The sequence below is a fragment of the Mobula birostris genome, chromosome 8 (genome assembly GCF_030028105.1).
Source record: "Mobula birostris isolate sMobBir1 chromosome 8, sMobBir1.hap1, whole genome shotgun sequence".
NCBI classification, from domain to species: Eukaryota; Metazoa; Chordata; class Chondrichthyes; order Myliobatiformes; family Myliobatidae; genus Mobula; species Mobula birostris.
The window spans coordinates 165381541-165402487 of NC_092377.1; the positions used below are offsets into that span (position 1 = coordinate 165381541).

Here is a 20947-nt window from a genome sequence, read left to right on the forward strand (position 1 = left end):
CTCCAATCTTTCAACATGTGACATTCCCGCCATCCCTGGAATTAACCCAGTGAACCTACGCTGCACTCTCTCCATAGCAAGAATGTCCTTCCTCAAATTTGGAGACCAAAACTGCACACAATACTCCAGGTGGGGTCTCACTAGGGCCTTGTACAACTGCAGAAGGACCTCTTTGCTCCTATACTCAATTCCCCTTGTTATGAAGGCCAAAATGCCATTAGCTTTCTTCACTGCCTGCTGTACTTGCATGCTTGCTTTCAGTGACTGATGTACAAGAACACCCAGGTCTCGTTGTACTTCCCCTTTTCCTAACTTGACACCATTCGGATAGTAATCTGCCTTCCTGTTCTTGCCACCAAAGTGGATAACCTCACATTTATCCACATTAAACTGCATCTGCCCACTCACCCAACCTGTCCAAGTCACCCTGCATTCTCATAACATCCCCCTCACATTTCCCACTGTCACCCAGCTTTGTGTCATCTGCAAATTTGCTAATGTTACTTTTAATTCCTTCATCTAAATCATTAATGTATATTGTAAACAGCTGCGGTCCCAGCACCGAGTCTTGTGGTACCCCACTAGTCACCGCCTGCCATTCTGAAAAGGACCCATTAATCCCTACTCTTTGTTTCCTGTCTGCCAACCAATTTTCTATCCATGTCAATACCCTACCCCGAATACCATGTGCTCTAATTTTGCCCACTACCTCCTATTTGGGACCTTATCAAAGGCTTTCTGAAAGTCCAGGTACACTACATCCACTGGCTTTCCCATGTCCATTTTCATAGTTACATCCTCAAAAAATTCCAGAAGATTAGTCAAGCATGATTTTCCCTTCATAAATCCATGCTGACTCTGACCTATCCTGCTACTGCTATCCAAATATGCCACTATTTCATCTTTTATAATTGACTCCAGCATCTTCCCCACCACTGATGTCAGGCTAACTAGTCTATAATTGCCTGTTTTCTCTCTCCCTCCTTTCTTAAAAAAGCCCTCCCTCACCTAATGGGAGACAACTTCCAGTCCCTGTTCCACTTTTAAAAGGCAGCTCGCTGCTTACAGTAAACAGCATCCAGGACTGTTTAAGTACATTCTGATGTAGTATTGCATGCCTTGGTACAGAGAAACCAGCAGTGATAGAACAGCTAGTGTCACTGTCTGTTGTGACCAGGAAAATCCTGCTTTGTGGCTGAACGCTGGACCTAGGAGGTAAAGATAGAATTAGCAGTAGATGTACAAGCTAAGAAAATACCATGTTAATTTGGCTACTGGAGGTATACAAGAGAAGATGGATGGTCGCAGTTTAGAGGAGCAACACCTCATGTTCTGTCTGGGTAGCCTCCAACCTGACAGCATGAACATCGATTTCTCTAACTTCAGGTAATTTTTCTTCCTCCACCTCTCTTTTTCCATTCCCCATTATGCCTCCCCTCTTGTCCCTTCTCTTCTCCTCACCTGATTATAACATCCCTCTGGTGCCGCGTCTTCTTCCCTTTCTCCCATGGTGCACTCTCCTCTCCTTTCAGATTCCTCCTTCTTCAGCCTTTCATCTCTTCTACCTATACCCTCCTAGCTGCTTACTTCATCCCTGCTCCCCACTCACCCACCTCCTGTCATCTGGTCTCACCTATCACCTACCATCTTGTACTCCTTCTCTTCCTCCCACCTTATTATTCTGGTTCCTGCTCTTTCTTTCCAGTACTGATGAAGGGTCTCGGCCCAAAACATTGACTGTTTATTTCTCTCCATAGATGCTGCCTGACCTGCTGAGTTCCTCCAGCAATTTGTGTGTGTTGCCCTGGACAGTCCTTCACTAGAATAGAGCACTGACACATTTGTTGTATGACAGAAAAGGTGGAAGTGGTGGTTAAATTGGGACGTAAACTTCTTGATGCTGATCGAGCCAGTGGGACAGGGAAGTGATAACTGGAATTGATGTTGCAGGAACTAAAAAAGGAGAAAAATTGAAATAGAGGTGAAAACTGCAAGTGCTAGATATCTGGATAAAGACAGAAAATGTGGGTACTTAGCAGACCAAGTAATATCTGTGGAGAGAATCAGTCATTAGCCTGAAATATAAATCCTATTCTTCTCATCAGATTCATTTATTGATTACATGTACAATACATTGAAGCATACAGTGAAATGTGTTAACTGCCAACACAACCCAAGGGTTTTCTGGGGGCAGCCCACAAGTGTCATAGAGGCTGTCTGGCATACTGACTATCTAGTATTTTCTGTGGTAAGAGTTTGAAGTTGTAGTGGTTCCTGTGTGAGATTGGGATGTTTTCCCATTGCAGAAGGAGGATCAGGACTTGCCCCCTCAGCCTCCAAGGAAGGACTCTAAGACGTATATGGTGCCACTAGGAATACGACCACAGCTACAAATGACTATGATTGAGGTGATCTTGCCTAATCTGTTCCCTTTGCTTCTGTCTTTCTCTCATACTTCAAAATCTGCTTATCCCCTGCCCCACGTCATGCTTCACCACTTATCTCCCTCAACTTTGCCCTATTACCCACCAAGACCCCAGGCTCTGCTCCACTGTTGCCCCAGCCCTGCAACCCCATCAATGACAGATTCAGATTCATTTATTTATCACATGTACATGAAACCTATAGTGAAATATGTTGTTTGTGTTAACACCCAATGCAAACTCCCAGAGCAATATCCTTGCAGGTAGGTTTGCTAGCATGGTTCGGGAGGGTTTAAACTAATTTGCAAGGGGGTTGGGACCCGGAGCGATGGAGCAGTGAAAGAAGTGCATGGAGTAAAGCCAGATCTAACATATAGAGAGGCTTTGAGGAAAGAGAAGCAGAATAAACGGTGTAAAGGTAGTAAGGCAGAAGGGCTGAAGTGTGTGTACCTTAATGCAAGAAGCATCAGAAACAAAGGTGATGAACTGAGAGCTTGGATGCATATATGGAATTATGTAGTGGCGATTAGAGAGACTTAGCTGGCGCTAGGGCAGGAATGGATTCTCAATATTCCTGGATTTCAGTGCTTTAAAAGGGCTGGGGGGGTGAGGGGAGGAGGGGTGGCATTACTGGTCAGGGATACTATTACAGCTACAGAAAGGGTGGGTAATGTAGTAGGATCCTCTTTTGAGTCAGTATGGGTGGAAGTCAGGAACAGGAAGGGAGAAGTTACTCTACTGGGGGTATTCTATAGGCCCCCTGGTAGCGGCAGAGATACAGAGGAGCAGACTGGGAGGCAAATTTTGGAAAGGTGCAAAAATAACAGGGTTGTTATCATGGGTGACTTTAACTTCCCTAATATTGATTGGCACCTGATTAGTTCCAAGGGTTTAGATGGAGCAGAGATTGTTAAGTGTGTCCAGGACGGATTCCTGTCATGGTATGTGGACAGGCCGACTAGGGGGAATGCCATACTAGATCTAGTACTAGGTAATGAACCGGGTCAGATCACAGATCTCTCAGTGGGTGAGCATCTGCGGGACAGTGACCACCGCTCCCTGGCCTTTAATATTATCATGGAAAAGGATAGAATCAGAGAGGACAGGAAAATTTTTAATTGGGGAAGGGCAAATTATGAGGCTATAAGGCTAGAACTTGCAGGTGTGAATTGGGATGATGTTTTTGTAGAGAAATGTACTATGGACATGTGGTCAATGTTTAGAGATCTCTTGCAGGATGTTAGGGATAAATTTGTCCTGGTGAAGATAAAGAATGGTAGGGTGAAGGAACCATGGGTGACAAGTGAGGTGGGAAATCTAGTCGGGTGGAAGAAGGCAGCATACATGAGGATTAGGAAGCAAGGATCAGATGGGTCTATTGAGGAATATAGGGAAGCAAGAAAGGAGCTTAAGAAGGGGCTGAGAAGAGCAAGAAGGTGGCATGAGAAGGCCTTGGGGAGTAGGGTAAAGGAAAACACCAAGGCATTCTTCAATTATGTGAAGAACAAAAGGATGACAGGAGTGAAGGTAGGACCGATTAGAGATAAAGGTGGGAAGATGTGCCTGGAGGCTGTGGAAGTGAGCGAGGTCCTCAATGAATACTTCTCTTCGGTATTCACCAATGAGAGGGAACTTGATGATGGTGAGGACAATGCGAGTGAAGTTGATGTTCTGGAGCATGTTGATATTAAGGGAGAGGAGGTGTTGGAGTTGTTTAAATACATTAGGACTGATAAGTCCCCAGGGCCTGACAGAATATTCCCCAGGCTGCTCCATGAGGCGATGGAAGAGATTGCTGAGCCTCTGGCTAGGATCTTTATGTCCTCGTTGTCGACGGGAATGGTACTGGAGGATTGGAGGGCGGCGAGTGTTGTCCCCTTGTTCAAAAAAGGTAGTAGGGATAGTCTGGGTAATTATAGACCAGTGAGCCTTACGTCTGTGGTGGGAAAACTGTTGGAAAAGATTCTTAGAGATAGGATCTATGGTCTGATCAGGGACAGTCAGCATGGCTTTGTGAAGGGCAGATGGTGTCTAACAAGCCTGATAGAGTTCTTTGAGGAGGTGACCAGAAATATAGATGAGGGTAGTGCAGTGGATGTGATCTATATGGATTTTAGTAAGGCATTTGACAAGGTTCCACACGGTAGGCTTATTCAGAAAATCAGAAGGCATGGGATCCAGGGAAGTTTGGCCAGGTGGATTCAGAATTGGCTTTCTTGCAGAAGGCAGAGGGTGGTGGTGGTGGAGGGAGTACATTCAGATTGGAGGATTGTGACTAGTGGTGTCCCACAAGGATCTGTTCTGGGACCTCTACTTCTCGTGATTTTTATTAACGACCTGGATGTGGGGGTAGAAGGGTGGATTGGCAAGTTTGCAGATGACATGAAGGTTGGTGGTGTTGTAGATCGTGTAGAGGATTGTCAAAGATTGCAGGGAGATATTGATAGGATGCAGAAGTGGGCTGAGAAGTGGCAGATGGAGTTCAACCCAGAGAAGTGTGAGGTGGTACACTTTGGAAGGACAAACTCCAAGGCAGAGTACAAAGTAAATGGCAGGATACTTGGTAGTGTGGAGGAGCAGAGGGATCTGGGGGTACATGTCCACAGATCCCTGAAAGTTGCCTCACAGGTGGATAGGGTAGTTAAGAAAGCTTATGGGGTGTTAGCTTTCATAAGTCGAGGAATAGAGTTTAAGAGTCACGATGTAATGATGCAGCTCTATAAAACTCTGGTCAGGCCACACTTGGAGTACTGTGTCCAGTTCTGGTCGCCTCACTATAGAAAGGATGTGGAAGCATTGGAAAGGGTACAGAGGAGATTTACCAGGATGCTGCCTGGTTTAGAGAGTATGTATTATGATCAGAGATTAAGGGAGCCAGGGCTTTACTCTTTGGAGAGAAGGAGGATGAGAGGAGACATGATAGAGGTGTACAAGATAATGAGAGGAATAGATAGAGTGGATAACCAGCACCTCTTCCCCAGGGCACCACTGCTCAATACAAGAGGACATGGCTTTAAGGTAAGGGGTGGGAAGTTCAAGGGGGATATTAAAGGAAGGTTTTTTACTCAGAGAGTGGTTGGTGCGTGGAATGCACTGCCTGAGTCAGTGGTGGAGGCAGATACACTCGTGAAGTTTAAGCAACTAGTAGACAGGTATATGGAGGAATTTAAAGTGGGGGGTTATATGGGAGGCAGGCTTTGAGGGTCGGCACAACATTGTGGGCCGAAGGGCCTGTAATGTGCTGTACTATTCTATGTTCTATTCAAACTAAGGACATGCGGCCCACAAGTGTCACCACACATTCTAGCACGAAAATAGCATACCTACAATGTTCAACAGTACAACACAAACAACAGCAACAAACCAAAGCAACAACAGCAAAAGAAGCCCCTGTTCTCCCTACCACCTACCACCCACCACCCACTCACACAACCCCAGGACAGTGTGCCTCTGGACCTCCAGCCTCCATTTGACTCACAGTCATCAGGCGTTCACTTTCAGGGCACACCAACAATTGGGCCTCGACCTCCGGACTCATTGACTTTGCTAAGTGCCTCATGAAAACATTTTGTGAAAAGTAAGGGGTCTCTCCCAATTTCCAGGCCAGTCTTCATCTCTTGACTAACATCAACAATATCGCTATCACCACCCTATGCAGGAGCTCAGTGTGTGTAGATTGATGCAATTCCTGTGTTACAACAGAAGCATTTACATAGGCAGAAAAATATTTCAGCACAAGCAACACACATCAAAGTTGCTGGTGAACGCAGCAGGCCAGGCAGCATCTCTAGGAAGAGGTACAGTCGACGTTTCAGGCCGAGACCCTTCGTCAGGACTAACTGAAGGAAGAGCTAGTAAGAGATTTGAAAGTGGGAGGGGGAAGGGAGATCCAAAATGATAGGAGAAGACAGGAGGGGGAGGGATGGGGCCAAGAGCTGGACAGATGATTGGCAAAGGGGATATGAGAGGATCATGGGACAGGAGGCCCAGGGAGAAAGACAAGGCGGGGGAGGGACCCAGAGGTTAGGCAAGGGGTATAGTCAGAGGGACAGAGGGAGAAAAAGGAGAGTGAGAGAAAGAATGTGTATAAAAATAAATAATAGATGGGGTACGAGGGGGAGGTGGGGCATTAGTGGAAGTTAGAGAAGTCAATGTTCATGCCATCAGGTTGGAGGCTACCCAGATGGAATATAAGGTGTTGTTCCTCCAACCTGAGTGTGGCTTCATCTTTACAGTAGAGGAGGCCATGGATAGACATGTCATTGGCTCCATCCCTCCCCCTCCTGTCTGCTCCTATCATTTTGGATCTCCCCCTCCCCCTCCCACTTTCAAATCTCTTACTAACTCTTCCTTCAGTTAGTCCCGACGAAGGGTCTCGGCCTGAAACGTCGACTGTACCTCTTCCTAGAGATGCTGCCTGGCCTGCTGCGTTCACCAGCAACTTTGATGTGTGTTGCTTGAATTTCCAGCATCTGCAGAATTCCTGTTGTTTGTGTTTTTATTTCAGCACAAGCTGACTTTCTGAAAGCCTCTGTCAAACCTCTTCCAATTTCTTACTCAGATTCTTACGTGGGGATTAAGAAACCTGAAAAACTACAACATGTTGAGAGTGACAGCTCCAAGCCTAGTGGTGGAGTGCAGCGGAGAAATGATCCAGACTCTACCCATTAAAAACTACAAGAAGAATCCAAACTTTCCAACCTCAACCTTTTCTATCACAGTGGTTTGTTCCAGTGTTAATTCTCTTAACGGGACATAGAGTAGAACAGTACAGCACTAGACAACCCATTTGGCCCTTGATACTCTGCCAAAGTTAATGCCAATTTATACTACATCATCCATATCCCTCTATTTAATTCACATTCATGTGACTATGTGAAAGCCCCTTAAACTCCACCATACTGCCTGCTTCCACTACTACCCCTGCTACCTAGTTCCGGGCACCGACCTCTCTCTGTGTCGGGGAAAAAAGATAGCTAGCCCCTCATGTTGCCTCTAAACTTAACCCCTCTAACCTTAAGAGTCTTCCTGTTTGTGTCTCTTCCCTGAGGGAAAGATACTGACTCTCTATCCTATTTCTGCCTCTCATAATTTTAAAATCCTCTGTCAGGGCTCACTCTCAGCCTCTGATGCTGTAGGAAGAACAACCCAAGTTTGGTGAACCAACTTGTCTTCTTATCATGAAAACAGTTCAGTCCTTGTTTTGTCATCCGTATTAATAATTTGAATAAGAATGTAGGTAGCATGGTTAGTAAGTCTGCAGTGGAAGATATTTGAACTAATGAGATATTGGTTTGTCCTAGCCTTTTGTGACATAAAAATTGTGAGAAAGGGCAACATTAACTGGTCACTCCTAACTGCCCTTGAGAAAAAAGTGGTCAGGTGCCACCCTAAACTATCACGGTCATGGGCTAAAAGTATTTGCAGGGTAATGATTGCACTATTTAGTTCCAACCATGAAAGAGATGTGTTGCTATATTTTCAAGTCAAGAGGATATGCAGCTTGGGAAATCTATAGGTGGTAACATTCCTAAGTGTGTGCAGTCATCGCCTTCTTTACCTGGTAGATGTTATGGATTTGGAAGATGCTGTTAAAGCAATTCAGAAAGTTGTTCAGAAGCAAAACTGTGATTTATGATCATCACCTTGCCTCAGTTTCTACCTATAGAACCCATCTACAGTCCTCCCATCGTGATAAAAGTAATGGATTATCGAGCATTTGGATACAGACCAGTGGTGGGACAGAGTACGGTGAAATCCCTCAGCGAGTTCATCTGTGACCCTTATGCTGGGTCAAACAACAATGAAGGTAATCAGCTGAACATCATATCCTTTGCTTTCTACAATCCCCACCAACTTATCACAGGTTAGTAGTGTAATTGGGCAGCACAGGCTCATTGGGCCAGGAAGGCCTGCTACCATGCTAAATCATTTCCCACCCAGAAGCCTTGATTTCTATTGACCCTTTAGAAATATGATAATATCTACACAGTCACTAGTAAGGTTTCGTTATCATAGGCGATGCCTTTCTGATGTGATGTTAAACTGAAGTTACGTTATCTGGTTTCTTGTAAAAAAAAAAATTCTTGGATTGGAACCCCACCATGCTTCAAAGGAGAAGGGTACCTAGGCCAATGGCTAACTGTTGGGTAGAAGAAGTACAGAAGGTTTAACTTTCACAACATGTGGCACTTAAACTCCACTGAAGAATTCACTTCATTGAGTAAGAACAGAGCACATTAAGAGTAGAGAAGCTGTCATCATTCAATGGATGGAACACCTGAAGGATTTCCCACCTTGGCATTAGTGCCCTTGACTCTATTATGTGCAGTTATGGCCACTGCACTATAGAAAGGGTATGATCACCCCACACAATTATGCCATTGCTAGCATTACCAGTCTGAATAGGTAGCCTGGCTATCCTCTTATGCCCCCAGGAAGGAGTGTGAAGATTAGTCTCCCATTTCTGAATGGATTTCACAACCTACAGACTCACTTTCAAGTACTGTGCAATTCATGTTCTCAGTATTATTTATCTTTTTTTGCACAATTTGTTGTCTTTTTCACATTAGTGTTTGTCAGTCTTTGTTTATGTATAGTTTTACATAAATCCTATTGTATTACTTTATTTTCCTGTAAACCTCCAAAAATGAATCAAGATAGTATATGGTAACATACTCAGCAGCCACTTTATTAGGTACACCTGTATATCTTATTAATGCACGCACAATAATCTCTAGAGTTTACAGATAATAGTGCGAGAAACAAAAAACATACAGTGAGTGGCAGTTCTGTGGGTGGAAATGCCTTGTTAATGAGAGAAGTCAGAGGAGAATGACCAGGCTAGTTGAAGCTGACAGGAAAGCAACAGGAACGCAAATAACCATGTGTTACAACAGTGGTTCGTAGAAGAGCATCTATGAACACACAACACGTCAAACCTGGAAGTGGATGAGCAAACAGAAGCAGAAACCCATACTGGGTTCCAGTCCTGTACCTAATAAAGTAGCTGCTGAGTGTATACATTGATAATAAATTTACTTTGACTTTCAAAGTTCATAGTAGATTTATTATCGAAGTACATATATGTCACCAAATACTTTGATTTGGTAGTGTGAGCAAGCTACTGGGTTCCTAACATTCAACCTGTGTTGTGTGAGCTTGTGTTCAAAACTAAGTTTATGTTTAATTTGAAATATATTCTTTTCTTCCTAAGATGCAATGAATTCTACTGTGAGTTTTCATATTGAATCACCTAACATTGAGGTAAGATCATTTGTATACAAATACTGGAAGCTAGATGGAATAATGGATAATTATTTAAAGCTCAATTATTTTTTCTCAATATTGCAACTCCTGTATAGAAAGAAGATTTGGTAGCTGGAAGTTCAAAGGTTCTAAGACAATAAAAAAGAGAAAAGTTGTGAACATTTGTTAAACTTCTGGAAGGTTAAATTGATATATCATTCCAGTTTAAAAATTTAAATATAAATGGAAAGGTTGGAAGAACACTTCATAGATGCTGCATGACATGCCTGTGATTTGAACAATTTAATTTTTTATTACCCATTAGCTACTGGATTTTGCTCCAGTATTACAAGATTATTTGTAGCAAATAGAATTGTCATTTAAATTGAGGAACAAGGATGATAGAATGATATTAAGAGGTAGAACACTAAAAGTGCAATAGTGAGTAGGGTAATGGACAAATCTTTAGATCTTCAGACTGTGGAGCATTCGTTTTAATCTGATGAGTTGAAGCAGCATTGTCTTTCAGGGTTCAGATGAAGATGGAGAGAAGTTGAATCAGGAAGCCCCAGAAGGTGTTTTGGTGAGTTAATACTAGGAAAGTTAGCTGGTTCCTGCTGCTAAAAATATACTTTACTGCTGCTTCTAGATTTTGTCCAGATCTGGGACTCTTCTGGAGATCTTCCCATTCTTGAAACTGTAGTTGTTGTCAACATCTCTTACTTCTCCAGCATTTTCAGCAAACATCCACCCATCATGTGGTGAGTTGTTGACCAGGAAAATAGTATTTCACATTCCCTCTGTTCTAGCACTGAACAGAATTGCACTGTCATATTGGCAGAAGGGAATATGGCAGAGTCATTGTTACCCTGGAGGAGCTGTACTACATCATCTCAAAGGGTAATGGGAACAAATTCTCTCAAAATGACGTTGAAAAAAGCACTTGAAGGAAAATCTTGAATACCATAAACAAGGTACAGGACAGATGAATTAATTGGATCAGTCTTGCAAAGAACCTGTGTAGCTACAATGGGCCAAATAGCCTGCTTCTGCATTATATGAAACTTCTGGTTTTACAAGTACAAGCTCTGGTCCCTGCTTCAGAAAATATCTTCCATAGAAGCAATATGATAATCTATTTCCATTTTGATTTTCTTAAGGAAGATGATTCTATTGATTGGTGGTGTAAATTTTATGCTTCATCTGGGGAACATAATGAATATTCAGATTACCTGTTACAAGGATACGATACTATAAAGGTAAGGTGTGTTATTTCACCTGCATACTGGGTATTTAAAACTGGCTGACCCACTTGCTCCATCTCCCATCCACCCATCCTTATGTTTGAAGTTTTACTTTGGCTTGCAATCCAGCAAAGCAAAGACTTCAAATCCCTTATTGTGTTTGTTCCTCCTCATCTCACTAACCTTCTCTTTCTCACTAGCTTTCCAGAAATTCTGTACTCCAATTCTCTCCTCTTGTACATTCTCTCATACAGTGGGCTCCCAAGGTCCTAAGCTCTGAAATTCCTTCTCTATAGCTCTCCCTCTCCTTAGTCAGTAAAAGTTACATTTTGATTATCCTCTTGAGCATCAATAATGACACTTAAAATGAACTTTGTTTTGAGATTTCCTGAAAGAAATTGTAAGATATTCAGAAATATGTCTTCCTTCATCTTTCCCTTTCCCACTTTCTTCCTATCATCCCTCCATCCTTAAGGGAGTTTGACAAGGTAGGTGGTCTGTGATGTTTCTGTCACTAGGGGACATAATTTCAGACTACCTACTTTGGCGATTTCTTTTCTCAGTATGTCATGCATGTTTGGAATTCACTACCCTTGAGGGCAGTGATAGATGATCATGGGTTGATAAATCATTGTGAGCATATATGGTATCACTCTCGTAAAAGATCTTGAGCAATCTTATAAAGTTAAAGATTATGTATAAGTGAATGTGTTGCAAACACGAGGAAATCTGCAGATGCTGGAATTTCAAGCAACACACATAAAAGTTGCTGGTGAACGCAGCGGGCCAGGCAGCATCTCTAGGAAGACGTACAGTCAACGTTTCAGGCCGAGACCCTTCGTCAGGACTAACTGAAAGAAGAGCTAGTAAGAGATTTGAAAGATTTATCAACTCCGGAGACCTTCCATCCTCAGCCACTAAACTCATAATTCCCACACCCCGTACCGCTCGGTTTTACCTCCTCCCCAAGATCCACAAGCCTGACTGTCCCGGTAGACCCATAGTTTCTGCCTGCTCCTGTCCCATCAAACTTGTATCTGCCTACTTGCACTCCATTTTGTCACACATAGTTCAGTCCCTCCCCACCTACATCCGGGATACATCCCATGCCCTTCACCTCTTCAATAACTTCCAGTTCCCTGGTCTCAATCGCTTCATTTTCACAATGGATGTCCAATCCCTATACACTTCCATTCCCCATCAAGAAGGCCTCAAAGCCCTCCGCTACTTTCTGGATAATAGACCTCACCAGTTCCCCACCACCACTACCCTCCTCCGGTTGGCGGAACTGGTTCTCACACTCAATAACTTCTCTTTTGGCTCTTCCCACTTTCTTCAGACTAAGGGTGTAGCTATGGGAACTTGCATGGGCCCTAGCTATGCCTGCCTCTTCACTTGGTTATGTGGAACAGTCTATGCTCCAAACCTATATTTCCTTTGGTACATTGAAGACTACATTGGTGCTGCTTCCTGCACCCATGCTGAGCTCGTCAATTTCATCGACTTTACTTCTAACTTCCATCCAGCCCTCAAATTCACTTGGTCTATCTCGGACACTTCTCTTCCCTTTCTCGATCTCTCGGTCTCCACCTCTGGAGACAGGCTGTCCACTGACATCTTCTACAAGCCCACTGACTCTCATAACTATCTCAACTATACCTCTTCCCACCCCACCAAGTGCAGAAGTGCCATTCCCTATTCCTAGTTCCTCCGTCTCCGCCGCATCTGCTCCAAGGATGAGGTTTTCCTTTCCAGGACATCTCAAATGTCCACTTTCTTTAAGGATTGTGGTTTCCCTTCTGCTGTCATCAGTGATGCCCTTACCCGCATCTCCTCCATTTCCCATGCTTCGGCTCTCACCCCATCCTCCCGTCACCACAACGGGGACAGAGTTCCCCTTGTCCTCACCTACCACCCTACCAGCCTCCGGATCCAGCACATTATCCTCAGCAGCTTCCGCCACCTTCAACAGGACCCCACCACTAAGCACATCTTTCCCTCTCCGCTTTCCGCAGGGATCGGTTCCTCTGCGACTCCCTGGTCCACACGTCCCTCCCCACGGATCTCCCACCTGGCACTTATCCCTGTAAGCGCAAGTGCTACGCCTGTCCCTACACCTCCTCTCTTGCCACCATTCAGGGCCCTAAACAGTCCTTCCAGTTGAGGCAACACTTCACTTGTGGGTCTGTTGGGGTCATCTATTGCATCCAGTGCTCCCGGTGCAGCTTCCTCTACGTCGGTGAAACCCGACGCAGATTGGGGGACCGCTTTGTCGAGCACCTCCGCTCCATCCGCCAAAACAGACAGGATCTCCCAGTAACCATCCACTTCAACTCTGCTTCCCACTCCCATTCAGATATGTCCATACATGGCCTCCTCTACTGCTATGATGAGACTAAACTCAGGTTGGAGCAGCAAAACCTCATCTACCGTCTAGGTAGTCTCCAGCCCCTTGGTATGAACATAGAATTCTCCAACTTCCAGTACTTCCCTCCCCCTCCCTTCCTCTATCCCTATGTCACTCTGCCCCCTCCCCCAGCTGCCTATCACCTCCCTCATGGTTCCGCCTCCTTCTACTACCCATTGTGTTTTCCCCTATTCCTTCTTCACCTTTCCTGCCTATCCCCTCCCTGCTTCCCCTCCCCCACCCCTTTATCTTTCCCCTTACTGGTTTTTCACCTGGAGCCAACCAGCCTTCTCCTTCCCACCCTCCCCCCACCTTCTTTATAGGGCCTCTGCCCCTTCCCTCTTCAGTCCTGACGAAGGGTTCCGGCCCAAAACATCAACCGATCTTGTCCACGGATGCTGCCCGACCTGCTGAGTTTCTCCAGCGTGTTATGAGTGTTGCTTTGACCCCAGCATCTGCAGGTTATTTTGTGTTTACGTTATTTCACCCTCATTTCTTTTTGCCTACAACACCATTTAATCTTCTGCAGGCACAACTTGCTGTTTATTTATTGAAGCAACAGCACTGCTGAAAATAATTGTTTTTACCCTCTCATTCAAGTTTTACCAAATATTAGCAATTAAAATACAACACCATGCGGTCTGGGTATACTACTGATCTTTTTCAGTCTGTATAAACCCCAAAGGTACGGAAGAATGCTTGCCAAGGTTATTGTAGACTGATGGGGTGTTTCCAGGGTTGGAGTTTAAGTGGGGCATCTCATGATAGAAATATAGAAAAACCTACAGTGCAATACAGGCCCTTCAGCCCACAAAGCTGTGCCGAACATGTCCTCACCTTTGAACTACCTAGGCTTACCCACAGCCCTTTATATCTCTAAGCTCCATGTAGCCATTCAGGAGTCTCTTAAAGGACCCTATCACTTCCGCCTCCACCACCGTTGCCGGCAGCCCATTCCACGCACTCAACCACTCTCTGCATAAAAAAACTTACCCCTGACATACCCCTGTTTCCGGTGCTCCTGGTGCGGCCTCCTCTACATCGGTGAAACCCGACGCAGATTGGGGGACCGCTTCATCGAGCACCTCCACTCCGTCCGCCACAACAGGCAGGATCTCCCGGTTGCCACCCACTTCAACTCTGCTTCCCATTCCCATTTGGATATGTCCATACACGGGCTCCTCTACTGCCATGATAAGGCTAAACTCAGGTTGGAGGAGCAACACCTCATATACCATCTAGGTAGTCTCCAGCCCCTTGGTATGAACATAGAATTCTCCAACTTTCGGTAATTCCCTCCCCCTCCCTTCCCCTATCCCTATTCCACTCTGCCCCCTCCCCCAGCTGCCTATCACCTCCCTCATGGTTCCGCCTCTTTCTACTACCCATTGTGTTTTCCCCTATTCCTCCTTCACCTTTCCTGCCTATCACCTCCCTGCTTCCCCTCCCCCACCCCTTTATCTTTCCCCTTACTGGTTTTTCACCTGGAGCCAACCAGCCTTCTCCTTCCCACCCTCCCCCCACCTTCTTTATAGGGCCTCTGCCCCTTCCCTCTTCAGTCCTGATGAAGGGTTCTGGCCGGAAATGTTGACTGATCGTTTCCACGTATGCTGCCTGACCTGCTGAGTTCCTCCAGCATGTTGTGAGTGTTGCTTTTACCCCTGACATATCTGTACCTCCTTCCAAGCACCTTAAAAATATGCCCTCTCGTGCGTGCCATTTCAGCCCTAGGAAAAAGCCTCTGACTATCCACATGATCAATGCCTCTCATTATCTTGTACACCTCTATCAGGTCACCTCTCATCCTCCATCGCTCCAAGGAGAAAAGGCCAAGTTCACTCATCCTAACTTGCCTAGCTATTCTCATAAAGCATGCTCCCCAATCCAGGCAACATCCTTGTAAATCTCCTCTCATCCTTTCTATGGTTTCCACGTCCTTCCTGTAGTGAGGCAACCAGACTTCAGCACAGTACTGCAAGTGGGGTCTGAACAGGGTCCTATATAGCTGCAACATTACCTCTCGGCTCTTAAACTCAGTCCCATGTTTGACGAAGGCCAATGCACTATATGCCTTCTTAACCACAGAGTCCACCTGCGTAGCAGCTTTGAGTATCCTATGGACTCAGAGCCCAAGATCCCTCTGATCCTCCACACTGCTAAGAGTCTTGCCATTAATACTATATTCTGCCATCATATTTGACCTACCAAAATGAACCACCTCACACTTAACTAGGCTGAACTCCATCTGCCACTTCTCAGCCCAGTTTTGCATCCTATTAATGTCCCACTGTAACCTCTGACAGCCCTCCACACTGTCCACAACACCCCCAACCTTTGTGTCATCAGCAAATTTACTAACCCATCCCTCCACTTCCTCACCCAGGTCATTTATAAATATCACAAAGATTAGGGGTCCCAGAACAGATCCCTGAGACACACCACTAGTCACAGCCTCCATGCAGAATATGACCCATCTGCAACCACTCTTTGCCTTCTGTGGGCAAGCCAGTTCTGGATCCACAAAGCAATGTCCCCTTGGATCCCATACCTCCTTACTTTCTCAATAAGCTTTGCATGGGGTACCTTTTCAAATGCCTTGCTGAAATCCATATACACTACATCTACTGCTCTACCTTCATCAAAGTGTTTAGTTACATCCTCAAAAAATTCAATCAGGCTCGTAAGGCACGACCTGCCTTTGACAAAGCCAGTTGACTATTCCTAATCATATTATGCCTCTCCAAATGTTCATAAATCCTGCCTCTCAGGATCTTCTCCATCATCTTACCAACCACTGAAGTAAGACTCACTGGCCTATAATTTCCTGGACTATCCCTACTCCCTTTCTTGAATAAGGGAACAACATGCGCAGCCCTCTAATCCTCTGGAACCTCTCCTGTCATCATTGATGGTGCAAAGATCATCACCAGAGGCTTAGCAATCTCCTCCCTCACTTCCCACAGTAGCCTGGGGGGTACATCCTGTTTGGTCCCGGTGACTTATCCAGTGATGCTTTCCAAAAGCTCCAGCATATCCTCTTCCTTAATATCTACAAACTCCAGCTTTTCAGTCTGCTGCAAGTCATCCCTACAATTGCCAAGATCCTTTTCTGTAGTGAATACTGAAGCAAAGTATTCATTAAGTACCTCTGCTATCTCCTCCGGTTCCATACATGCTTTTCCACTGTCACACTTGATTGGTCTTATTCTCTCAGGTCTTATCCTCTTGCTCTTCACATATGGGGTTTTCCTTAATCCTGTCTGCCAAGGCCTTCTCATGGCCCCTTCTGGCTCTCCTAATTTCCTTAAGCTCCTTCCTGCTAGCATTATAATCTTGTAGATCTCTATCATTACCTAGTTTTTTGAACCTTTCGTAAGCTCTTCTTCTTGACTAGATTTTCAACAGCCTTTGTACACCATGGTTCTTGTACCCTACCATAGCTAGGGTCATTAGAAATTCTACCATTAACTTTCCCTTTGGTTACTCTCCATCACAGGTGTATCCAGGTGCGCTGGAAGATGTGCCTCAATTCAAAGGACTTCAAGATTTCTGTAGCACCTTTCAACTCTACCGGGGGAAAGTATATGGCAATACAGAGGATCCATTGGTAGTGGGAGAGTTTAAGGTGATTGACACAGTTCATCCATTTGACCCATTCAAAAATTTCAATCCCTCAGGGTTAACATATCTTGAGATTTTTCATTGAATTTTTGGTACAAATTGATGTTGTAGTATATTAGTAGCAGGAATTTGATCCTTTGAGTTAATGATGATGTCTGCACAGATTCTCAGACCTTCGTTTGCATCCAGTTATGTCATCCTCAGTGAGTTGGCTCCAATGTGCTGAGGCCTAATTGTGTATTCCAGTTTTCAGTCTTTATTTGCAAACTCTTTAAAAATACCGAGAAAATTAAGCGATTCCCTGTAGAAAGGAAAAAGTCGGTGTAATGCATGTTTGTACTAATCTGCCAAGACATTCGAGGTTCAAAATTTTGGACATAATAGAACAATAAGCTCAGTAGGTCAAATGTGGTCACCAGCATTTTTGTCACTCTGGTTTGACTTATTTTTCAGGGTTCATTTCGAATTTACCCTCTTCCAGAAGACCCTATGAAGCCTCTGCCCCCTCCCCAGTTCCGTCAGTTGCCTTCTAGTGAACCCCAAGACTGCTTGGTGAGAGTGTATATCATTCGAGCTCTCAGCCTGCAACCTAAAGATCGAAATGGAATGGTATGTTTAAGTATTGGGGAAAATCTCAGGGTGAGGAGATTTGCTAAAAATTCATAATGCGTCTATGAACTCTTGAGAAAGAAAATACTGATTAGCGTTCTGTAATTAATTACAGAGCATCTTGATACACATTAAGTTGTGATCTGAGGGGCTCTACTTGACAGGGCAATGTAAGTAGGTTAAGTACTAACTTTCAGAAAGAGATTGGCTAAATATTTGAAAGGGAAGTGGAGGAAAATAGTAAGGACTATCTCCGACACCTTGTTCTGGACTCACTGGCCACAGAAAATTGTTCATCAGCATTTGAGTCAGTTCCTCTCAAAAACGTGTCTCGATGAGATCATGTCCCATTGTCTTACTCAGTCACCCCTCATAGGACAGGTATAAGAGCCTGCAGTGTCTTGTATCTCCATTTTGTTTAAATCTGAGAGTCCTTGTGCACAATGCACAACAAGGTAATATATAGATGCACTTAGGAAAGCTAAGTTTTATTTCTTTTCCTGTCATGGGATGGCTGTGTAAATATGCTGTACTGTATCTGCTCTGTGATATGCTGTGCTGCTTTGTAAAATAAGAATAAATAAGAATAAAAATTTGAATTTAAAGAAAAGGAAAGCTAACAAAATGTTAGTGTTTCCTAGACTATTACTGGAATGGACAGGTTTACTTGTGAGGAAAAATTTTTTGGGTTGTCCTTGTAACCACTGGTTTAGAAAAGAGAGAAGCAAGTTGATTGAAATATGTGGAATATGGAACAGAAAGAGAGCTTGTAAATCTGGTGGGAGCAAAGGATGTTGGGAATGGTGAAGGTGGAGCACCACAGGAGAGATGTAGGACAGATAGCAGAGAAGGAGTGTAATGGGTGGGGCCGGGCGGGGTGGCACAGGTGCAGACACACACAGCCTTGAAACACCAGTCAAGGTCATTTGATACTGAACAATTAGTTTATTGATCACTGGAGAATGTCTCTCTGGTGCTTCATGCTCCATCCCCCTCACTTCCTTTTTTCCCAACCATGATTCCACTCTCCCTGTCCCTTCCCACTCTCAGTCCATAGTAGAGACCTTTATCAGCATCGGGTTTATCATCACTCTCATATGTCATGAATTTTTTTCTTGTGTGTGTGACATCAGTACAGTGCAATACATAAAATTTCTACTGTACAAAATTCTTGGGCACCCTAGCTATATATATGTGACTAAGACGTTTGCACAATACTGTGTGTGTGTGTGTGTATGTGTACGGTATTTTTCTAAGTATATATGTACATTCCTGATCCCTTCCTGAATGTATTAATGAATCTATATGAGAGGTCTTGACAGATGGTTGTGGAGAAGATGGTGCTTCCTGTGGAAGAATCTAGAACTCTGTCACTCCAAGGCCACTTTTTCTTTTCTCTGTCGGCTTGAGTCTTTGCAACTCCAAGTAGCAATGAAAGCTGTTTTTAAATATTTTTAAGGCAGAGGTAGATAGACTCTTGTAGGATGGACTGAAAGGTTACTGTGAGTTGACAGGAATGTGTAATTAAGGTTACATTCAGATCAGTGGTGATCTTATTGAATGGCAGAGTAAGCTTGAGAACTCAGCTAGCCTTCTGGTACTAATTGGTTGATGTTGTATACTTGGATTTTCAGAAGGCCTTTGACAAGGTGCCACACATGAGGGTGTTTGAGCTGAAAGGTGAATTGCAGTACTTTTGAGAAACCAGTAGGCCAGATTTTGCTGAGTACTTTGAAGATGAAGAATGATTGCAGTAATTAGTCTACTTAACAGACATTTTTCATCATCTGAACCAGTTAAACAAGTCTCTGCAAGGCCCTGGAGAAAATGTTTTGACTTCAAGTGACAAGATTCTTTGATTTAAAAGGAAACTAAATCTTTGGAAAAATTATGTTGCAAAAGGAAATCTTGAAATGTTTCCACTGCTGCTTGGCTTGAGAGTAAGGAAGGATATCAGAAAGTCTTGAGTCTTTTTGAAAACCACCTGGAAGAACTGCAGATCAAAATTGAACCATATTTTTCCTCCCTTTCAACACGTGTATGACTGGGTTGAAAGACCCTTTCTCTGAATCTTCTGCTCAACCTGACAAATTGACGTTGAGAGAAGGGGAAGAACTTTGGGAGCTGCACTCCAATCATGATGAGATTTACTGACCTGCCCCTGGGCAAATTCTGGATTTCTGTGAAAGAGCATCCTGCCATAGGAAAGCAATGAAAATTTTGCTGCAGTTTTCAACTTCTTACATGTGTGAGCAAGCTTTTTCTTGTTTAACAAGTATCACGAGCAAGGATAGAAATCTTCTCATTTTGCCTTAAGGTGAAATTAATGTGTGCTTATCTCAATTTCGACCCAGAACTGAGAAATTTATTGTGTTTGCCTTATGAGTTTTTAAATTTTATGAAAGGGAAAGAAAGAGATTAATTTCAAGAAGGGTAAGCTAAGTTTAACTACCTTTTTTTTTCAAGAAAGGTTGGCCAAAAATTCATTCTCTACTCAAAAGAGCATTGACAATTATTTTTGGATTATTGTATCTACAATTTACCGATCATGCTAATATACTGTGAGCTGTAGATGTAAATTTTTTATGCAGGTATTTCCGAATCCTAAAAATTATTTCAAGGGTTACCTCCAGGGCAAAAAGGTTGAGAAAGGCTGACTTAGACAGCTTAGAAGAATGGGCAAAGAAATGGCAGGTGGAATACAGTGTCGGGAAGTGCACTTTGGTAGAAGAAATGGAAGGATTGATTATTTTCTAAATAGAGAGAAAATACAAAAACTGAGATGCAAAGGGACTTGGAAGTCCTTGTGCAGGATTTTCTAAAGGTTAATTTTCTGGTTGACTCTGTTGTGAGGAAGACATATGCAATGTTATCATTTATTTCAAGAGGACTAGAATATAAAAGCAAGGATGTAATGTTGAAACTTCTATTGTTGTACGTGTTGTACTGTCTGGTATGGAGGGGCTACTGCACAGGACCAAAAGAAGCTGCAGAAGGTTGTAAATCTAGTCAGCTCCATTTTGGGCACTAGCCTACAAAGTACCCAGGACATCTTTAGGGAGCGGTATCTCGGAAAGGCAGCATCCATTATTAAAGACCTCCTGCACCCAGGGCATGACCTTTTCTCACTGTTACCATCAGGTAGGAGATACAGAAGCCTGAAGGCACACACTCAGCGATTCAGGAACAGCTTCTTCCCCTCTGCTATCCGATTCCTAAATGGACATTGAAGCTTTGGACACTACCTCACTTTTTTAATATACAGTATTTGCACATTTTTTATTGATCTATTCAATATACGTAATTGATTTACTTGTTCATTTATTATTTTTTATTTTATTTATTATTTTTCTCTCTCTGCTAGATTATGTATTGTACTGAACTGCTGCTACTAA

At 43.7% G+C, this 20947-nt stretch overlaps 1 protein-coding gene across 16 annotated transcripts in view; it reads left to right on the top strand.

Moving 5' to 3' along the window:
- Positions 1-20947, top strand: part of LOC140201933 (myoferlin-like) — a 229319-nt gene that overhangs the window by 114308 nt on the left and 94064 nt on the right. For 13 of the 16 annotated variants that reach the window (XR_011886991.1, XM_072266755.1, XM_072266762.1 and 10 more), the window contains 8 exons: positions 2307-2408; positions 6985-7146; positions 8079-8232; positions 9640-9689; positions 10201-10254; positions 10832-10930; positions 16819-16947; positions 17397-17552. Coding sequence is in view for 15 of the 16 variants with exons in the window: in XM_072266755.1 (XP_072122856.1) it covers positions 2307-2408; positions 6985-7146; positions 8079-8232; positions 9640-9689; positions 10201-10254; positions 10832-10930; positions 16819-16947; positions 17397-17552 (906 nt within the window). In the remaining variant the exon portion in view is untranslated. The remainder of the gene's footprint in view (positions 1-2306; positions 2409-6984; positions 7147-8078; positions 8233-9639; positions 9690-10200; positions 10255-10831; positions 10931-16818; positions 16948-17396; positions 17553-20947) is intronic. The other 3 variants (XM_072266761.1, XM_072266757.1, XM_072266763.1) reach the window with 3 other exon arrangements.